The 20,001-nt window shown below is 40.9% G+C and overlaps 1 protein-coding gene across 1 annotated transcript; it reads right to left on the bottom strand.

Moving 5' to 3' along the window:
* Window positions 1-13,604: 13,604 nt before the first annotated feature.
* LOC138872202 (uncharacterized) lies at window positions 13,605-14,546 on the bottom strand. Its single transcript, XM_070150365.1, has 3 exons — window positions 14,439-14,546; window positions 14,242-14,370; window positions 13,605-14,123 (listed from the first exon to the last, which is right to left on the bottom strand). Exons 1-3 carry the CDS (start codon window positions 14,544-14,546, stop codon window positions 13,605-13,607), a joined length of 756 nt encoding a protein of 251 aa, XP_070006466.1.
* Between the last annotated feature and the right edge of the window lie 5,455 nt (window positions 14,547-20,001).

Raw genomic sequence — 20,001 nt, 5'->3', positions numbered from 1 at the left:
TCAAGAACATCAAAATTTCCAATTTCTCCATTAAAGGTCCGATTTATACTAAACGAACTCCGATTCTTACCAAACTTCACAGATTCAACTTAATTATTATATAAGACCTGTACCGGGCTCCGGAACCAAAATACGGGCTCGATACCATCAATTTCAAACATCTTTTCTTTTTCAAAAACTCTTATAATTTGAGTTAAACAATATCTTTCAAAAATTCATTTCTCGGGCTTGGGACCTCGGAATTCGATTCCGGGCATACGCCCAAGTCCCATATTTTACTACGGACCTTATGAGACCCTCGGATTACGGGTTCGGATCCGTTTATGAAGAATGTTCACCAAAGTCAACTTTAATTAATTTTAAAAATCCAATTTCCTTATTTTACTTAGTTTTCACATAAAAGTTTTCTGGAAACACGTCCGGACTACACACGCAAATCGAGATGAGACAAAAAAGAGATTTTTAAGGCCTCAAAATACAGAATAAGGTCATCACAAGCTACCTAATATAATGCATTTTTAACCAAGTTTCTCGTTGGTCATGGATTCTTTTTTAGCTGCAATTGAAATTTTCTTTGTCACTTTTGATCTTCGAAACTAAGCTTACGGTTGTATAATACATTCTGGGTCACATAAAGTTTTCGAATGATCTACATTCAGTACGTTATTTAGGTAGAGTGACATGTTAGGTGTAGGGGCTTACAAAAACATGTTCCTAGGCGTCGCTCATGATTAAAAGTCCAAATTGCATGGAACCAAATTGATTTTTTTAGCAAAAAGATGAAGCATTAAAAACCCAAGAATACTATTTCTCGTTCTCCTTTTGAAATCTCTAAACCATGTAACAATTATGAAATATTTCTCTTATTGGTTCGATTCTAATTTTCAAGTCCAAAATCCTAAACATGATTACTGAGTTATTCCCTTTAGGCAATTTTAAAAAGTATATATATGCAAGTGCAATAATGGTGGTGTTGCTTTGCGACATATCAAGAATTGGGACGGACAAATTCTTAAAGTTTTGAAGCTTTTTCATGGCCAAATTTTAATAAAAGACTCTTAAACTTTTATTATTGAATTTATATATAGACATACGCACACACATACAAACAATTAGTTTTTTCTTTTGTATTTTTTAGTGTTGTATTCTTACATCACATGATGCTTTTAACTTCACATAGTAATATTATTATTTATATTAACAAGGGTTAATTGAAGATAATAAGATGTTAGCCATGTCTTTATAATACTTTACCTTGGATGTTGCTGTAAAAATATTTATTTACTAATTGAAGATTTGAATAGATCCATTCAAAGTTCTAAAATATTTCTAATGTTAAAAATAGACTGACTTTCTTTCTTTCTTTCTTTCTTTCTTTCTCTTTCTTTTTTCTACAAACTTCACCATTACTTAAACGAAAATAGAACACCTTTCAGAGGGTAAATTTCAAGGATAATTTGGTCATTTAATTTCTAAAAGATATTTTTGTAAAATAACTTCACACTAATGGTTTTGATGATTATAATATAGTATTAGTTCCTCCGCACGTACGTTGCACGTGTATGCCAAATTATAAAGTACATAATTTTATAAAATAAGTTTAATATTAGTAAAACAAAGTTTTGAGTAAATAATTATACTTAAAAGAAGATGATACAAGTTTCTGTGAATAATTAATATGGATTGTCGTATGATGACTTATTTGCCAAGTCAAGATGATGAATCCCTTGCAAAGCAACAATTGTATGATCATACTGATGCATGTTTTAAAATTACAAATTGCATAAATTATATTACGTATCTATACAGTACATCAAATGATCAGTTTTTATGAAAACTCTTGTAATTTTAAATTATCTTACATTTGTAACTCTATCTCTTTTCTCATGCTCCATCCTTCTTCAATAAGTGATTTTAATATTACCAACATACAAACTACAGCTGAAAAATATGTTAAAATTAGTGATAAATATCAAGTGATTATGTAGGAAAATAATTCATAAATTCCTAGAGAAATTACCAAAGATGTCACGACCCAATTTTTATTATAGGTCGTGATGGTCCCCAACGTTGCCGCTAGGCAAGCCAACGATGAACTATCCATGTAATTATTCATTTTAATATTCTTAAATTAGTTGATTTTAACTATATAATAAGAGAAAGCTCTTGGTACGACGAAGGGCATTTCCGTTATTTTAGCGTAGGTAAAAAAGCCTAGCTACGCAATACATGTCGTTTCTCATTTGGTGTTAAGTTTGACGTGTCATTTGATGGTTCCACTGTTATGTGGACAAACCCACGTAAGTTGTCACAAAGCTTTAGGTGAATTTTGTAAGTGTCACGACCCAAAATCCACTAAAGATCGTGATGGCACCGGACACCACTATCAGCCAAGCCAACACTAAGTAGTTAATTTAGTTCTCATTTAACATTTTAGAAACCATAATTTCCTTTGAATAAATAGTGAAAGATAGACTTACAGAGTAAATAATAATGTTTTGAACAATTTAAATACTGAACAACCTGTAATCACCCCAAAATCCGGTGTCACAAGTGCACGAGCATCAACTAGGAGAATAAATTAAATACAACATTCGTCCGGAATACAAATTTAGACAGGAAAGAAAAATACAAATACTCAGAAGGAGATTCTGCTGGCTGCGGATCGTAGCATAAGATGCAACTCACCTAAGTCCCCGTATCATCCATGCCGTTGCACCTACGAGGCCATAGACATACATGTGTCTGTACAATCAAATGTACAGTAAGTGTAGTATGAGTATGAAAATAATGCATACCCAGTAAGTATCCAGTCTAACCTCGAAGAAGTAGTGACGAGAGGTCGACTCCGACACTTACTATGGGCCAACAATAATATACCGATAATATACTTAATCGTTCAATTTATTAAACGACTGTAAATTCAATAACATGAAGGAAGTAAGCAATTCTTTTGTAATTCAAGAAATCTCCAAATTTATTTATCATCATTTAACAATTTATCTCAGGCCAATGAGGCAATGTCATTTATTTTAAATTCCAAAGCAATTAATTGAATCATGCGCAAATCATGCAGTGGTCGTACGGTCCGATCCAACATAATATTTAAATTGTGCACTGCTGAGGGTCGAACGGCGCGAACTATAGATGTATCTATTTAAATCCGCCGAGGCGTTCGACCCGCTCTATAAAAAAAGATAAGAACATTCAAACAACCAAATCAAGAATTTATTAAGAGTGTTTAAAGAAATATTAAATTATCATTAACGATCAAGTGACCCATCCTAAACTCAAGTAGGTGAAGTTAACCTTTTGAAATTCCTTATCAAGTTTCAATATGGTTTAAATAATTAAATTAGCAAGTAGGATGCAAGCATCACAAATATAACATGATTTGGGTCCTAGACTACTCGGACATAAACATAATAGGAGCTACGTACGGACTCTCGTCACCTCGTGCGTACGTAGCTCCCCACAATTAGAAACACATGTTAATTTAGTTTACCTATGGGGTAAATTCCCTCATACAAGGTTAGAAAGGAGACTTACCTCGCTCCGAAGTTCCATAACCGACTCCCAAGCACTTCCGGCAACTTAAACCGATGCCCAACACTCCAAAACTAGTCAATAAGTCAGCAAATCCATAAATATATACTCTAATACTCATTATAATCCTATTTACAATAATTTCCGGCTCAGTTCGAAAAGTCAACAAAATCACCCTCGAGCCCACGTGCCCGAATTCTGAAACTTTTCGAAGATAAACTTTACCCATAACCTCACGAACTCAAATATATAATTTATTTCAAATTCCATGTTCAATTTCGTGATCAAAATCCAAAAATACCAATTTCTAGGTTTGTACCACAACCCCACAATTTCTACAAATTTTCATATTTAAATTCTTATACAAACTATGTATTTAACTTATAATAAGTGGGAATCACTTATCTTGACATAAATGATGAAAAATCTCAGTTGAAACTCTCCAAAAATCGTCCAACCAAGAGAGAATGGAAGAAAATGGGCCAAATCCCCATTTTAAAGAAACCTCACTACCCAGCCCAAAACTTGCACCTGCGGCAGATTTTTCGCTTCTGCGAGCATCACAGGTGCGACCTGCTCTTGCACATCTGCGCGTTTTTATGCACCTGCTGTAGTTTCCTCGCTCCTGCGCACTTGCACTTTTCCAATCCGCTTCTGCGAGCCCCTCTAGCTCCAGTCATTTTCGCTTAGTGGTGTCAAGTTCGAGTTGTGGTTCAGATTTTATGGTTTTGAGTTTATACTTAGAAAATAGAAATACAAAAGAATGAGGATTACTTTTGTAGCATATTGTTGTTGAAAAAAGCCTTGAATCTTCTGAAACCTAAGTATATTTGTCAATAATGAGATTTTTGTGCTTATCTCGACTTTTCCAGATAAAATGCATATTTAGGTGCTTCCTGATGAATGATTGATAGGAAAAGATTACCTGGGCTTCCCTGCATCCAATCGACTTATACCTCCCAGCCCTGTAATTTCAACTAAGACTCAGGGCTGGCCTTGCCTCATTCTTGAAGCTACATTCTCTTCCTTAATCGACCTTACCTACTTCAATCGACCTATACTTCATCCTACCTACTGAAACCATCTTCTTTCTTAGCCTCCGTCTTAGCTTTCGGCTAGGATTCTTCTTCCGATCCTTCTCATTCTTCTTCTTAACCAACTCATCCTTTTCCGACATCTTACTACTTTACCCCTCACCCTTTTTAAAAAAGTTAAATTCATCAAGCACTGTATAAATGGCTTCGTAGAGCGACCCCCTCTCTGCCCTTATGGCGTTTGGCCATCGCTCTAGTCGTAATGCTTTCATTAACTCTTGGCAGCTTTCTTGATCCACGATTTTAGTAGGTGGCTGGAATAGCCTTTCGACCACCGGATCTCGTGCTTCCTCTTTTTTAGCTAGGATTTCAATAGCGCGCCTTTATCCAACTACCAAATCATTTAGACTCAAACCGGGTGTCTTTATGCTTTCGACCGGATCTAAAAATAGATTTCGGATGTTTTCCTTCCAGAAATCTATTTCGGAAGAAGTGAGTGACCCAAAATCCACTTCTTTCGAAGGAGGTGAAGAAAGAGAAGACGAGCAAGAGTGAAAAGAGGTATCTGCCTCGCTTCCACTGGAAGGGCCAACCCACTTTGAATCCGAAAGTGAAGGAGGTGTGTCGGCCTCGATTTCCTTTCCTTGCGTCCCGTTCCACTCCCAACGGACTACTCACCTGGGGCTCTTTAGAGTCCTTTGAGGAAGGGGAGTCTTTCTCAGGTCTCATGTGCAAGCTGAATCCAGTTCCAAACCAACAAGAAAACCAGAATGAAAATAGGAACCTCCCAACCAAGAAGCCGATTTAAGAGAACGCAAAACGACCTGATCAGTAGCAATTATTTGAGTTTTCCCCAAATCAAACTCAAATCAATGCCGAATACTAGAAAGAAAAAATAACTTATGGTTAATACGAAAAAAAGTAAAAAGACAACGATAGAAATTCGAACTCTAAGATTTTTACATATAAAATGCGAAATAGTTTTTCTCAATCTTCCAAAAATTTGATGTGGGTTGAATGGGAATAATATGTTGTTTTTCTGTTGAAGTTATTTGGTACAAGAAAGACATCAGTAATGACCACATTGGGGCCTCACAATTTTCGTGAGAGATCCGATATCGGTTGTTTTCAACTTTATCTCCTTCTAAATCGGTGAGGCTTTTGGAGGAAAGTGGATCCAGGTTGGTTTCCCAACCCGATGTATCGTAACCTTAGGGCGACAGCCGAACCACGGTTAGTCACCCCCGCCAATGGATCTATTTCTTCTCTTCGGCGAGTGAGTAGGTGGGTACACTGAATATCAACTCCATCTTAATGAAGAAAGGGATAAGCAATAACACATGTGAACTCGAATAACTTTGTGGCATAGCGTCGAATCTACTCTAGCCTACACTACCATATTTCTTCCTTGTGATTCAACCACGATGGATATTTAGTCAACTGCGGTTACGCTTACACCAAGAACTCCAATTCTATTGCATCAAGACCCGGTTCAATTACAGCACTTACTGTAACAAGAAGAGAGTGAACTCATTCTCAAGCACTTGCAGCTGTTGGATTTTTTTCTTACAATATTTAGTAAGACTAGGTTCAATAAAGACAATCCATTTATTCATAGTAGCTGCCCAACAGGAAAACTCTTTCAATTAAGCAGGTAAGCCTAGCAAGGCAAATTGCCAATCGATTTGCTGATCCAACTACGGACAAAACACCATGCCCACAGGCTCGGCCGAACAAAGCTGCCCAGGATGCAATCTACAAATAAGCAGATTATCAGACTGAAGAAGCAGTGGCTACCATTGCTGAAGTCCAACATCAGGAACAACCTCAAGCTGGTGGGCCAACCCAAGAAGTCGTTGCTGAGCCTGTAGAGACTGGAGCCAAGCCTGGAAGGGCGAACCAAGGAACTCAGACTATGGAGCAGCAACCTGTGATCTATTCGGTTAGCCACATGTTCTTTTTACTCATGAAAATGGTGCCTTTAAAAGAAAACTAAGAGCAGGGAAGGAACTATGGCCAGCATAAGCTCACCAATTAGGATGCGTGACTGATGCATTTTTTTTTTCAAATGATCTGGGCATTTTCCTTTGGGCTGGGAGGGCTTCCATTAGGGAAGGGCAGCTGCTCCCCAATTTCTATTCTTTGTTATCTGTATCGAACTTATCTGTTCCAAATGCGAGAGTCATTCTTTCGATTTAGTAGAGCGAGAATCCCCCTTTTAGGAGTATACAGGGGCCATTTTTCTAAGAAATAAGAAATGTAGGGCAATAGTTGACTCTTCACACTTACCCCGTCTCAGCTTTCATTGAAAATCTCATCAATAAAATGATCAAAACCGTTCGCTTCTCCCTTCCTCTCCTTTCTTTAAACTGAGAAAGAAGAAAGAAGGACCAAGTCTTGCAGATCTGCTGCTTCATATTCATCGAGCTAGGTGTTTCTTCCTTCTCCTAGTTTTGTGTGTCTTTTTCGGCGATCTCAATGTATTTCAGATTCTGCTTTCATCTGAAGATGAAGGAGACATCATTAGTTCACTTGTCTTGGTTTAGTCTTTCGACCCTAAAAGCGTAGAATAGACTCATTTGATGTAGGGATCGGGGAATAAGCTTCACAACAAAGAGTAGAGGTGAATAGTTCGAAAGTAGATGCTGGTGGTTCAAATCATGTATTAAGCCAACCCATTCTTTCTATCTATTCTTTTTATCAGTAAAGAGGTGCCTCGGGCTCTTTTCCAAGGGGCAAAGGATATTGAGAAGTAGGTAGAGAAGGAAGGAAAGATCCATTTAAAAGACACAAGCAAGCTACATATCTTTCTTCTCTTTTTAATGATGTGGCTAATAGGCCCCTGCTGATATTCATTCCTCGTATCATCTAGGAGTGAATAGGGCTTACAGAACAGTAACTGGATATTGACTTTTTTAAGAGAGTTGACTTGAGGACCTCTTAATTACTACGTATGAAAAAGACCCCATCGTAATAAAGTGGGTTTGGCTGCTAATAACTAAGGAGGTCATCCGCTCACCAATTAGGGTGTGTTGAGTATGAATTTTGTGTTCCACTTGGGATGCGAGACTCTCTCTTCTATATTTGTATCTTTCTTCCTATTGTATCTTCATAGTAGATCGCTCAGCCTGATTCTACTTAAAGAGAGGAGGGACATAAGTTATACAAAATGTGTATGTTAAGTTAAGCATGACGATTGGTTCCTTGCTTCAAATATGACTAGATTGAAGGTCTTTTACCAATAACATTTGAATAAGACGAAGGAAAAAGTTGTCATTGAACTAGGTACTTCCCGACCAACTGCCCAAATAGAAAATGGGAATGAGAAACTTCAACCAAATGTTTTGAAGATGTCTGTTGCGGATGTTTCCTATGGTTTACGGGCAAGAGAAGAGAACATTACATCAAGTCAATATCAATAGAAAGAGGTGATTCTAACTAATTCTGTCTGAGCCTTGAATGAACTACATTCTCTTCGATACCTTTCCGGAACCAGCCCTAGACCTCTTCTTTTGGAATGTTTTCCGGGGCTACTTTTTCAGTCGCAGGTGTTGCTACAACTAATTGGTTCTTCATTTGACTGGTGAACAAGGAATTTAGTACATGATAGTAAAGAAATATAAGAACATGACTGTCGACAACTTTCAAAAGAAAAAAGGAGTGAATAGTGCTTATGGATCATCAACACATCGGCTAAGAAAAAGTATGTAAGGGATATGCCTTCTGTATACGGTAAAATTGGAGGGTCCAATTTTTGGTCATTACGATGACTCATAAGCACATTTTCAAAGGCTCGAGGCTATGGTCAAGATTCACACTCGAGGGGATATCGACATCCGACCTCGGGGTAGTACAGATCGATGGTTATGGTAGAAAACTGGGAAGTTCCCAAGGCATGTAACTAGAGCTGACAAAGTCTAGTGGGCTAGTTCAGACCCGAATCAAGGTATTAAATGGCTGTACCAGCCCCATATCTTTGTAATAAATGCATTTGTACTATGTTGGAATTCCCCTTCATATAAAAAGGGGATCCTTGTCATTTTGTAGAAGGATCTGATACACAATATTGAATACACAAGAACATTCTCTCTGCCCTTTAACTCAACAAGGTTCTTCATTTATTGCTCATTATTGGTCATAAAAGGCTTCAATCAAGGTTGCTATAGCTATTAATCCTCTATGGACTACCCTCGGTAGAGCATCCGACTCGACCTCGAGGCCCCCAAAGCGCAAGTTCGAGGCCCCGATTATTTGCCATTCAGTTAGATTATCACATCGTCTTCAAGCTATTATTTCACTTCCTAATCTTTTTCTTAGCATCCATTGCCTAACAAACTAGCATAAAAATAGATCACGTATTTTTAGAGCCACAAAATCAAATTTAATTGTTATTACTATTTTCAAGGTAAATAGTTTGGCACCCACCGTGGGGCTAAAAATAATAGTGATTATTTTCTTGTTGGTTTACTGCATAACGCAAGTTACCTTTCACACTTTTTCTTGTCCAAGATCTTTGATTTTAGGTCAAAATGTCTAACTCAGTAAACGCACGTGAAAACAACAATCTTGAGGACCATGGAGAGAATGGTGTGGATGTTTCAGGTGTTGGTGCACCACCACGAAACCCAGAGAATACACCTTAAATAATTTCCGTGGACGTGGTCTCACACGATGCCCAACACATCGATATAAGCTCCTACACTAACAGGAGCATACATCAAGGAGATCAACAAGAAGTCCAAAAAACCCCAGCTCGGGAGGAACAAGAGGTTAGACTTCACGTTATTTTTGAGATGTTGCAGGCACAACAGTTGGCAATCGCTCAGCTGTAGAGCCACCAAAAAACCTTAAGTACAGCGGCCCCGGGAATGGCCCCTCGGTCTGAACAAGTACCAGAAAGATCAAGCAACAACGGGTCGGCAGTAGACCCCGCCATCATAAAAATGCTCGAGGACCTAACAAAGAGGATCGAGTCGGGCGAGAAAAAGATAGAAGCCAATGAAAGAAGGTCAAGACCTACAATTCCAGGGTCGACCAAATTCTGGGCGCACCCCCGATCCTGAAATGTGTGGATTTAAAGAATTTTGTACAAAAGCTGTTCCTGCAGGAAGCGGCTCCAAAACCCGTTCCACAGAAGTTCAGAATGCCAGACCTTCTAAAGTACAATGGAACCTCAGATCCCAATGAGCACGTCACTTCTAACACTTGTGCGGTAAAGGGCAACAACATTAAGGACGATGAGATCGAATCCGTCCTACTGAAAAGGTTTGGAGAGATGCTTTCAAAAGGGGCAATGATGTGGTATCCCAACCTATCCCCAAACTCGATAGATCATTTGCCATGCTGGCAGATTCCTTCATAAAGCACATGCTGGTGCCATCAAGGTGGCAATAAAGAAATCCGACGTCTTTAACATCAAGCAAAAGGAGAACGAGATGCTGCGAGAGTTCGTATCTCGCTTTCAAATGGAACGAATGGAACTACCACCAGTCTCCGACGACTAGGAAGTGCAGGCCTTCACTCAAGGTTTGAACGAATGAAGCTCGGTGGCTTCGAAATAGCTGAAATAGAATTTGGTTGAATACCCCGCCGTGACTTGGTCGGATGTTCACAACCGATATCAATCGAAGATCTGGGTCGAGGACGACCAACTAGGAGCCCCCTTAGGATCGGTATACCCAAGCAAGCTTCTGGCGAAGGAGCCAAAGCCAAACAAAGAAAGGTACCAGCCATACATCGAAGATAGGAGAAACGCCATGAGGCGTAACATACCCCAAAATGATTGAAGAACGGACCGAGGGCAGAATCCTCGGGGACTCGTCAATAGAGCTGGGTTCGATAGGCACACAGGGCCGACAGAGGCACCCGCTTGTCGGAATACAACTTCAACGTCGATATTTCAGATATCGTGTTCGCCATCAGTAAAATCAGAGATGCCAGGTGGCCAAGGCCTGTACAATCAGATCCTTCGCAAAGGAACTATAACTTAGCATGTGAATTTCACGGCACACACGGTCATAGGATCGAGGTTTGCCGACAACTCCGGGAAGAAGTAGCCCGATTACTCAACAAAGGTCACCTCCGAGAATTCCTTAGCGACCAAGCCAAAAACTAGTTACGGGAAAGAGAGGCCACCAAGAAGAATGAAGTAGATGAGCCGCAACATGTTATCCACGTGATCATGGGAGGGGTCGACATCCCACAAGAACCCACTATCAGAAGAACGAAAATATCCATCACCAGAGAAAAGCGAACTGGGGGTTACATGCCCGAGGATGCCCTCACATTCAGCGATGAGGACATTGAGTCCTTGTCTAAGCTTCACAACGATGCACTGGTAATTTCTTTCCTTGTGAATACATTTCAAATTAAACATGTACTTCTGGATCCAGGTAGCTCGGCCAACATAATCAGGTCAAGGGTCGTGGAGTAGCTCGGATTGCTTGGCCAAATCGTGCCCGCCTATCAAGTCCTTAATGGATTCAATATGGTGAGCGAGACAACAAAAAGGGAAATCACCCTCCCGGTCAATGTGGCCGGCACTATCCAAAATGCCAAATTCCACGTCATTGAAGGAGACAGGAGGTACAATGATTTGCTCGGATGGCCATGGATACACTGCATGATATCAGTACCATCAACCCTTCACCAAATGATGAAGTTTACGATGAAGGACGGAATAAAAACCGTGTACGGGGAACAACATGCAGCAATGGAGATGTTCACGGCTCACGACGTGGCGCCGGCGCCGATCCCTTTGACGTCGAAGAACCCACAGAAACAAACAGTGAAATAGCAGTAACGAGACACGTTCTCCGCTATACCCGAATAAGCAAACAAAGGACCTTACCGTGTTCTCAGAGCAAATATTGAAGACCTACCGAGGCTCAAAGCGCCATCGCCACTAAGGTATAACCATCTCCCTTTTTATTTACACTTCAGACTAACCTTTATGCAGGTGTTCGACTGAGACGGTCGAAGCGCTATCCGGCTCGAAGACCTTAAGGTTTCAAATCATACGTTGCAATCTTTTCCTTCGATCGGATTTTTATCCCGAAAAGGGTTTTACCGGCAAGGTTTTTAACAAGGCAATATCCATATGCTACCTAAGGAAGACTCTACAAGCATTCAAGGCTTCTTTTCAATCAACCTCGAATACTAGGGAGCATTCCCCCGGAAGGTCACCTCCTTGGAGAAGCCAAGATGTGCTGAACGGGGTCTCGATGGGAAAATAATGTACTGGGCCAAACAGTCAAATGAACTATGTCCGTATAGATTAACCGAGCCTTTAACAGCGAAAATGTGTATACTTGTACCAAGTAATCAAAGAATACTTTCCCTTTCATCAAAGCATTTTGCATTTCAAAGAAGCTCGGTACTTTTTGCAAAAACAGCTTCAGAGCAAAAAAATGTCCCGAACACTTGGGGACTGGCGTCAACATCTCGAAACCGTACGACCTCCGGGTCGGAGCTTCGAACTCGTAAAACCTCGATAAGGCAATACCAAGTTTACAAGGAATGGCTCCTGAGCCAAGAAACTTTCGATGACTCGGGGACTGCCGCCAATTGCCACCCCATCGACTTATCAAGAATCCGAGGCCATAAGAACCCATGTGGGAAATGTCGATCTAGTAAAACCTAATAAAAAGCAACAACAATATCTATAAGAACTCAAGCAAGGCATGAACCATACATGTACCAAGTAAACAAAACCGTAATAGCCCGTTTGGCCAAGCTGCAAAAATCAGCTTATTTTGAGAAGTGCTTTTTTCAAAAGTATTTTTGGTGAGAAGCAGTTTGTGTTTGGCTAATTAGTTTGAAAAGCACTTCTGAGCAGCAATTAGTGTTTGGCCAAGCTTTAAAAAACTGCTTCTAAGTGTATTTTTCTCAAAAGTACTTCTCAAAAAGGTGCTTTTGGAGAGAAGCTACTTTTTTCTGCTTCTCCTCAAAAGTACTTTTTTTCCTTCCAAAAGCTTGGCCAAACACCTCAATTTTTGGCCAAACAGGCTATAAGACCTCAAAGGCATACAAAAACTTATAAGACCTTACGAAAGGCATAATCCCGATCTTAAAGTTAAAGCTATATATCGAACTTGTAAGACCCCTAAAAAGGCATACCCTCGATATAGACGCCGAGACTACTTCACTCGGGGAATGAAAGGCTCTAGCCAAACACAAATGACTACGGTCATAAGGTTGTACCAGCCAAACTAACGCAACTCAGGGACGCCCGACGTCGCTATAAAATCACAGGCCTTCAATTACTTCGAAAGTACTTCGAAAAGAACCGGTTAAACAGGCTACCCTTGACATGGGCAAAAGATCTTCGACCATGTCAGCTCTAAACTATAGGCTTTGATATACTCAGCCACCGAGCCAAACCTCCCAAGGTGCTCGATCATTACCATATAATGATTCACAATCGACGTTTTTATCGAATCGTCGAAGATTCAAGCAAACACAATTTTAAAAAGTCCTTAACGAGTGAAAAAATAAAGCCCATATAAGAGGTCGTACCAACCCAATGTGTAAGAGCCACTGTCGTCAGCCCATATAAGAGGTCATACCGACCCAATGCGTAAGAGCCATTGTCGCTAGCCCATACAAGAGGTCGTACCGACCCAACGCGTAAGAATCTAAGGGCCAACTTTAAATTCAACAACTTAAGGGTCAAATGAGCTCGAGTCGAAACCCGACTCGGAGACTGAACCCCAAATAGTTAACTAAATATGCCTAAGAGCAAAATCATAAAAGCTCAAACGCCGGCTTATACTAAAAGGTCGTACGTAAGAGCCTACGGGCCAACCCAATAATCCCCAGGGCCATACAATGAATCTTCCTTTTAACTCGAAGACCAATTCATCTGGCTAAAATCAAGGAAAGGGGAAGTTCATGAAAAATAAAATTGCGAGGCTTCCTTTTATACACATATGTGAGAGAATACAAGCTTCATTTACAAAGTTCTTTGAAAGAACTATACACAAAATAAGAAAGGAAAGGCCTAATCTATGTCCCCCTCGGGAACTATGGTCTGTCAGCCTCTTTCTCGCCATCTTTGACATCAGATAGAAGGAACTTAGCACCATATTCATCCGCCTTGGCCTGCGCTATCTCTTCCGAGAGATCGAAGCCCCGGACATGGATTTCCTCGAGGGTTTCCCTCCGAGATTTACACCTAACATACTCTTTGCTCCTACTCTGCCGGTGGAGAGCCTCCATCAGCTCAGCATGAGTGTCAATAGTGTCCTTTAAATAGACGGCCACTTTCTTGTCAGCCTTAGTTTGGATCGCTTCAGCTTCAGCCCGGGTGTCCACAACTTTGGCCTTCATCTTCAGGAGCTCAAACTCGAGCCTTGTAATCATGTCCCTTCGGACCAAGCCGTTCTCATGAGCGCTGCGAAGTTGTACTTCAAGGGCGAAAGCCTTGGCCAAAGCATTCGTCTTAGCCGTAACCTGGGTGTCCACCCGAGCCTTTAACTCATCACACTCATGCTTGGCTTGACCAACTTCACTCCAAAGGCATTCTAAGTCCTCTGTCTTTTTCTACAACTTAAGTAAACGAAACATTAGCCTCAGAAGATAGAAGAAGAAACATGCACTCCCTTGAAATAGAATTTACCTACTCCTCGAGGTAGCTTTCGTAGTTCAGACTATGACTCGCCTCATACCGCAAGTATGCCAACTCATCCTCCCTTTCATCACAAAGAAGCCTGAGGGATTTCTCCCTATCTATGTCTTTTCGCAGCCTGGCCTCACGGCGAAACAACTCAGACTTGAGCTTTTTAAAAGCCTATGGAAGAGAAACGTGATAAGAGAGTGAAAATTGCAAAATCTATAATACTAATACGATCAACTCACCATAGAGTAGAGACGCTGAGCTCCTTCGAAAGTCAAGCGCACATCTGCTAGCCCGGCTCCATCAACCCCAACAGAACCACTCTCGGTTGGTATACGGTCATACGACATATGTGGCCCCTGGCTTCGAATGTCCCTCGAAGTATCTTCAATGGGAGAATAGTCGGCGGCAGAGATCCCTCGCTCCTCGAGGTACCTACGACGAGAAAAGAAGATGGCAGCGGAGGAGGGACCGTTTTTCTAAAGACAAAGATCTTGGGTGCTGCAGGCTCGGCCAGTACATCCTCTCTAAGACCCCGGCATGGACTCGTCTTGTTATAAGCACCGTCGCCCTTCGAAGGCCTCTTTTGCTTGTTATTGTCATTCCTCAGTCCCGAAGCTGACGATCCTTCTCCAAAAGGGCACGATATCGCTTCGAATAACTCCCCAATGCCTACGATGACGGGGTTAGTACGCATGAAAAGAAAGTGCCTTGCAAAAGGGGGAACAAATCACATAGCACGTACCATGATGTTTTGCCTCCCATCTATCCTTGGACAAGTCTCGCCACTTACGCCCATCATAAGTCGAGTGCTTCGCCAACTTCCAAGCCCAATCCGTCAGGTCGGGGACCTTGTATGGCATCCATGGAATTGCTGTAAAAAGGAAAAGAAAGGCGCACTTACGGAGCCCGCCTCTACCATAAACAAAACAACAAAGGCAAAAGTGTACCACTTACGTATAAAATTCCATTCCTTAGGAAACTACAGAAATTCTGCGGGGTTAATGTCAATAGTCCGTACTCAGACAAATTGGCTCATCCATCCCCATTCCTCATCTTCTTTATCGTCGACAACGAAGGGCCTGGTTGCTCGGCATCGTACGGTTAGCAGACCTTGGTGGTGAAAAGGCCGGTACATCCTGATAAGATAACTAAGGGTGAACTCGAGCCTTGCTTCTTCTGCAAGGAATCACATCATTAATACTATCCTCCAAAATGATGGATGAACCTATGACAGGGTAGCCCAATATTTTCGGCAGAAGTCGAGCATAACCCTGTCAAGGGGACCCAGCGTAAAGGGATATGTGTATATATTCAAAAACCCCTAGGCATGATCCATAATACTCTCATCCAGGGAAGGTACCTGCAGTACTACCTTTTCCCCCCATCCACAATCTTTCCTCACTGACTCAAGGTGCCCCTTTCCTATTAAAGAAATAAACTTCGAGGCATACTCTCAATGACCCTGAACGTTGGGATATTTCTTTGACAAAAAATTTCCCCTCAAAATAAAATGTCCCGAGGTTGGCTCGCTTGGAACCAGCGGTGCACCACCAGTTGGGCGTGAGCCAGAGGTGGGACTTACTCCTCCTTGCTGAACAGATTCTAGCTTAACAGCCATAACTATGGTAAAATGAAGGAATTAGAGTGGGAATTTAAGCAAGGGCTTCAGAGTTAAAATGGTAAGAGACCTAGCATGAGAAAGAAGAACTATGTGAAAGAGGATAGCTACTCAGGATATCGAAATACTCAAAGGAAGGAAGACAAGCCTATATATATATATATATAAGGAAGAAAGCTACTCAGGATAGCGATCTCAACCAAGCCTTGAAATGGTACCCGATCTCGAGGACCTCCGCCAAAAAAAGAAGAAAGGCTCTAAGGAGCCATCAATATCAGTACGAGCCTCGAGATGGTACTCGATCTCGAGGACCTCCGTCAAAAAAGAAGAAAGGCTCTAAGGAGCCATCAATATCACTATGAGTCCTGAGATGGTGCCCGATTTCGAGGATCCTTGCCAAAACGAAAGATAAGCTCTAAAAGAGCTATTTATATATAAGCCCAACCTCGAGGTGGTATCTTGCCTTGAGGATTTCTTCTATTGCGAAAATGAGGTTCATTCACCCAATTCCTTGGTCCTCGAGCTACCTGAGCTCGAGCCAGTTCACACTCAAGAATTACTGATGAAGCCTTAGGGCTACCTTCACTCTAAGTTCAAATCAAGTTTTTTGGGCCACATAAACTTAGGCTAAATCTTACTCAGGGATTATCTGTGAAAGTCCTGGGACTATCTTTATTCCAAGGCATTCGAGCAAATTCTCCCTCGAAAACTACCAACAGGATTTGGAGCTAAGTTTATTCTAAAAATCGAGGCCTCATTCTCACTTGATTCGAAGTCGCCGATGTCGGTAACCTAAGTCTGTACCGGGTTAACCCGGGCTTGGTCCGAGAGACGGAAGAGGGTTTCAGGGAAAAGCATATTGGCTGACCGAGAACCGAGGGAATACCTATGCCCGAATCCGATATTCGGTCCAATCAGTAGAGTCACATGCTCCGATTTTTCAAAATGCAAATAAATAAGGGAATCCAGCATAAGTCAGAGATAAATCGAAGAAATATCCTTGTATTAATAAACCATGATTACAAAAGCCCACGAGGGATCCTTACACATGAATACAAAAGTCCACGAGGGGTCTTTACGCAAAAACAAAGAAGCAAAATAATAATAATAATAAAAGCTAAGAGTCTAATCTATTCTCGGGGTGCATCCTCTGCGGTTGTATCTTCGAGAACTATTTCCTCGGGGGACTCATCTCGATCTTCCAAAATGACATCTTCAAGGATGAAGATGAAGCAAAAAACGATGAAGAAAAAGCAGAAAAAGATGGAGAAGAAGCAGAAAAATATGAAGAAGAAGCAGAAAAAGATGAAGGAGTGGAGAGGGATAAAGAAGTGGCTGGGTGAAAAATCTGGCAAGTATGGATCTCACCAGCACTACTATTGTGAAGCCACTTCTTGAGACGTTGCATCGGTATGGGCAACAATTAGTAGATATACTACCTCACTCCACGGAAAGCAAAAGGAGTGAGGCGCCACGCCGGGTAGTTAAGAGAGATGAGTAGAAGTTCCTAGTTTGCATATCCTCTAATGCAAGGATAATTTGATATTTCTCTCTCATTACCTCAGGCCAACAACAACAACAACAACAACAACAACAACAACAAAAAATTAGTGCAATCCTGCTCAATAAGGGAAAGCTCTGGGAAAAGGTCATTGCATGATTGATGGGGACACTGCCATGTGACCATAAGGCCACGGGCTTCGAACATAAGGAAAGGCACTAGATGTGGGCGAAGGGGAGAAGAGAGTAAAAAAGGTTGTTAAAGAACGATTGAATGAAGCTTTGGTTCCAGAAAGCTTCCATTTATAGAAAGGGTGACAGTGCAATCGACGACGCCATCAATGCCTTTGAAAGACGTACCGACAGGCGCAATCAATGCCTTTTTGGGAATTGGACCGGCGACGATATTATCACTTGAAAAATATGAATCGACAGTACATTGAATGATTCTGGAAAGGTGAACCGACGGGACACCTCAGTTATCACAAAGGCTTACGTCATAAGTATGAAATCATCGCGGGAAGTTCGAAGAGATGGATATCAAGTCATTTCTTATTGTTTCACTCTAAGAAATGCAAGGACTATCTGTATACGGTAAAATTGAAGGGTCTAATTTTCGGTCATTACGATGCCTCATAAGCACATTTTCAAAGGTTCAAGGCTATGGTCAAAATTCACCCCTGAGGGGCTATCGACGTCCGACCTTGGGGCAGTATAGATCGATGGTTATGGTGGAAAAGTGGAAAGTTCCCAAGGTGCATAACTAGAGCTAACAAAGTCTAGTGGGCTAGTTCAGACCCGAATCAAGGCATTAAATGGCTGTGCCAGCCCCATATCTTTGTAATAAATGCATTTGTACTATGTTGGGATTTCCCCTCATATAAAAAGGGGATCCTTGTCATTTTGTAGGAGGATCTGATACACAATATTGAATACACAAGAACATTCTCTCTGCCCTCTAACTCAACATATTCTCTTGATTTCATTACCTATATTTATTGCTTACATTCATAGTGTTATATTTATTGTTCTTCATTTATTACTTATTATTCGTCATAAAAGGCTTCAATCAAGGTTGCTATAGCTGTTAATCCTCATCGACTACCCTCAGTAGGGCATCCGACTCGACCTCGAGGCCCTGAAAGCGCAAGCGCGAGGCCTCGATTATTTTCCATTCGGTTAGACTATCACATAATCTTCAAGCTATTATTTTGATTCCTAATCTTTTACTTAGCATCCATTGCCTAACAAACTAGCATAAAAATAGATCACGTTTTTTTAGAGCCACAAAATCAAATTTAATTGTTATTACCATTTTCAAGGTAAACACCTTCCAATTCTCATGTCTTAAGCACTAGAGATTTGTTCAAATTTTGTGGAACGAAATACTTCACCAAGGAAGTAGTGCCTGACCTTTACCTTTAAGGTTCCAATTTTAAGGCTTTAGGTCCAGTAGAGGTAAAATCCTTTGATAAGAGCTTCTGATAATATTTTGAGTTCTCGTGCCTGTCATGGACTCTTGTAGAGATCCGAGAATTTTAGTAGTTTTGCGAATATTAATTATTCTATAGTGGCATAGCTCCAGACATGAGCTTCTTCCATTCATTATATGGCTAGCCGGATGTTTAGCAATAGGGTACCATTACTTAAGTATCTCGGCACTTGGGCATAATATTTGTTTGCCACTTAATCCACTATCAATGTATCAATGATGGTGGTCCTTCTGGCAAGAAGAATATGAATTGGATAGTTATAAACTAGGTTTACCACAAAATTCACTAGTAACGGCATGCTGGCTAGAAGCATAGGAATTTGTAAGGTTTGTTGGTATTATATGTTGCTATTACCAGCAGGGCTTTCCGCGAATGTAAGCTGTTTGACAGCTTTACGCGAATCCACACTAGCTAACTTTAAACATATGGACTCCATGGTTTATTAGCGGAAGTTTTATTCAGGAACCTCCTATAACCATATTTTCCCCATCCCTGATGATGAAATGGATTGTTTAGCTAATTGATGTGCCACCCTCTTACCATTGAGTATCAACATTCAATTAGAAGCTTCAAAGAAGAAATTAGAGCTTTAATATCATCCACAATGTGTCCAATGCTAGGCTTAGATCTTGTTGGAGCATGGCTCCCACATTGCACTACCTGTCTCTACATCTATTTGGTAAAAGAAAGCTTCCAATTCTAGCCTCATGCAATAGTAGACAACCCAAGCTTCGACAACTCCAACATTAGTGGCGCGGAAATGACTCTTTGACATCACTGAAATGATGGTGCCAATTCAGTCCCTTAGTCCAGAACCTAATCCAACTGCCTTAACCTCCTTTCAAAGAGCTCTATCATAATTGACATTAAAGCAGTCATTCAAGGCAAAAGGGAAACTATAGCTTATTGCTGATCGCTTATACCCGTCCGTCCTAATAGTGAGCTCCTCTCCTTACAGTCAAGTGGATTTCACTCCTTGACTAATATTTTCTATTCCCCTTCGACCGGTCGAAAAAGGAAAGGAGAATAACTGAGATAGTATGCTATGCACAAACTGACTTGCTGCTTGCTTTCTTTGAGGAGTTTTTGAGTGAAGGGTGATGCCAGTCAATTGATACTCTTAATACTTCATACATAGCAGACTTTCATCTATCATAACTCAATTCCCGTCTTCTCTAGTGGGAATTCTGA

Source organism: Nicotiana sylvestris, chromosome 1 (genome assembly GCF_000393655.2).
Source record: "Nicotiana sylvestris chromosome 1, ASM39365v2, whole genome shotgun sequence".
In the NCBI taxonomy this organism is placed as follows: domain Eukaryota; kingdom Viridiplantae; phylum Streptophyta; class Magnoliopsida; order Solanales; family Solanaceae; genus Nicotiana; species Nicotiana sylvestris.
The sequence above is the reverse complement of the archived record's forward strand: the minus strand, read 5'-3'. Positions and strand labels throughout refer to the sequence as shown.

Coding starts and splice junctions, on each gene's coding strand:
- LOC138872202 (XM_070150365.1), bottom strand. CDS start 14,546: ATGTCGTATGACCGTATACCAACCGAGAGTGGTTCTGTTGGGGTTGAT. Junction 14,371..14,438: donor CTCAGCGTCTCTACTCTATG/GTGAGTTGATCG, acceptor TCTCTTCCATAG/GCTTTTAAAAAGCTCAAGTC. Junction 14,124..14,241: donor TGGCATACTTGCGGTATGAG/GCGAGTCATAGT, acceptor CTTAAGTTGTAG/AAAAAGACAGAGGACTTAGA.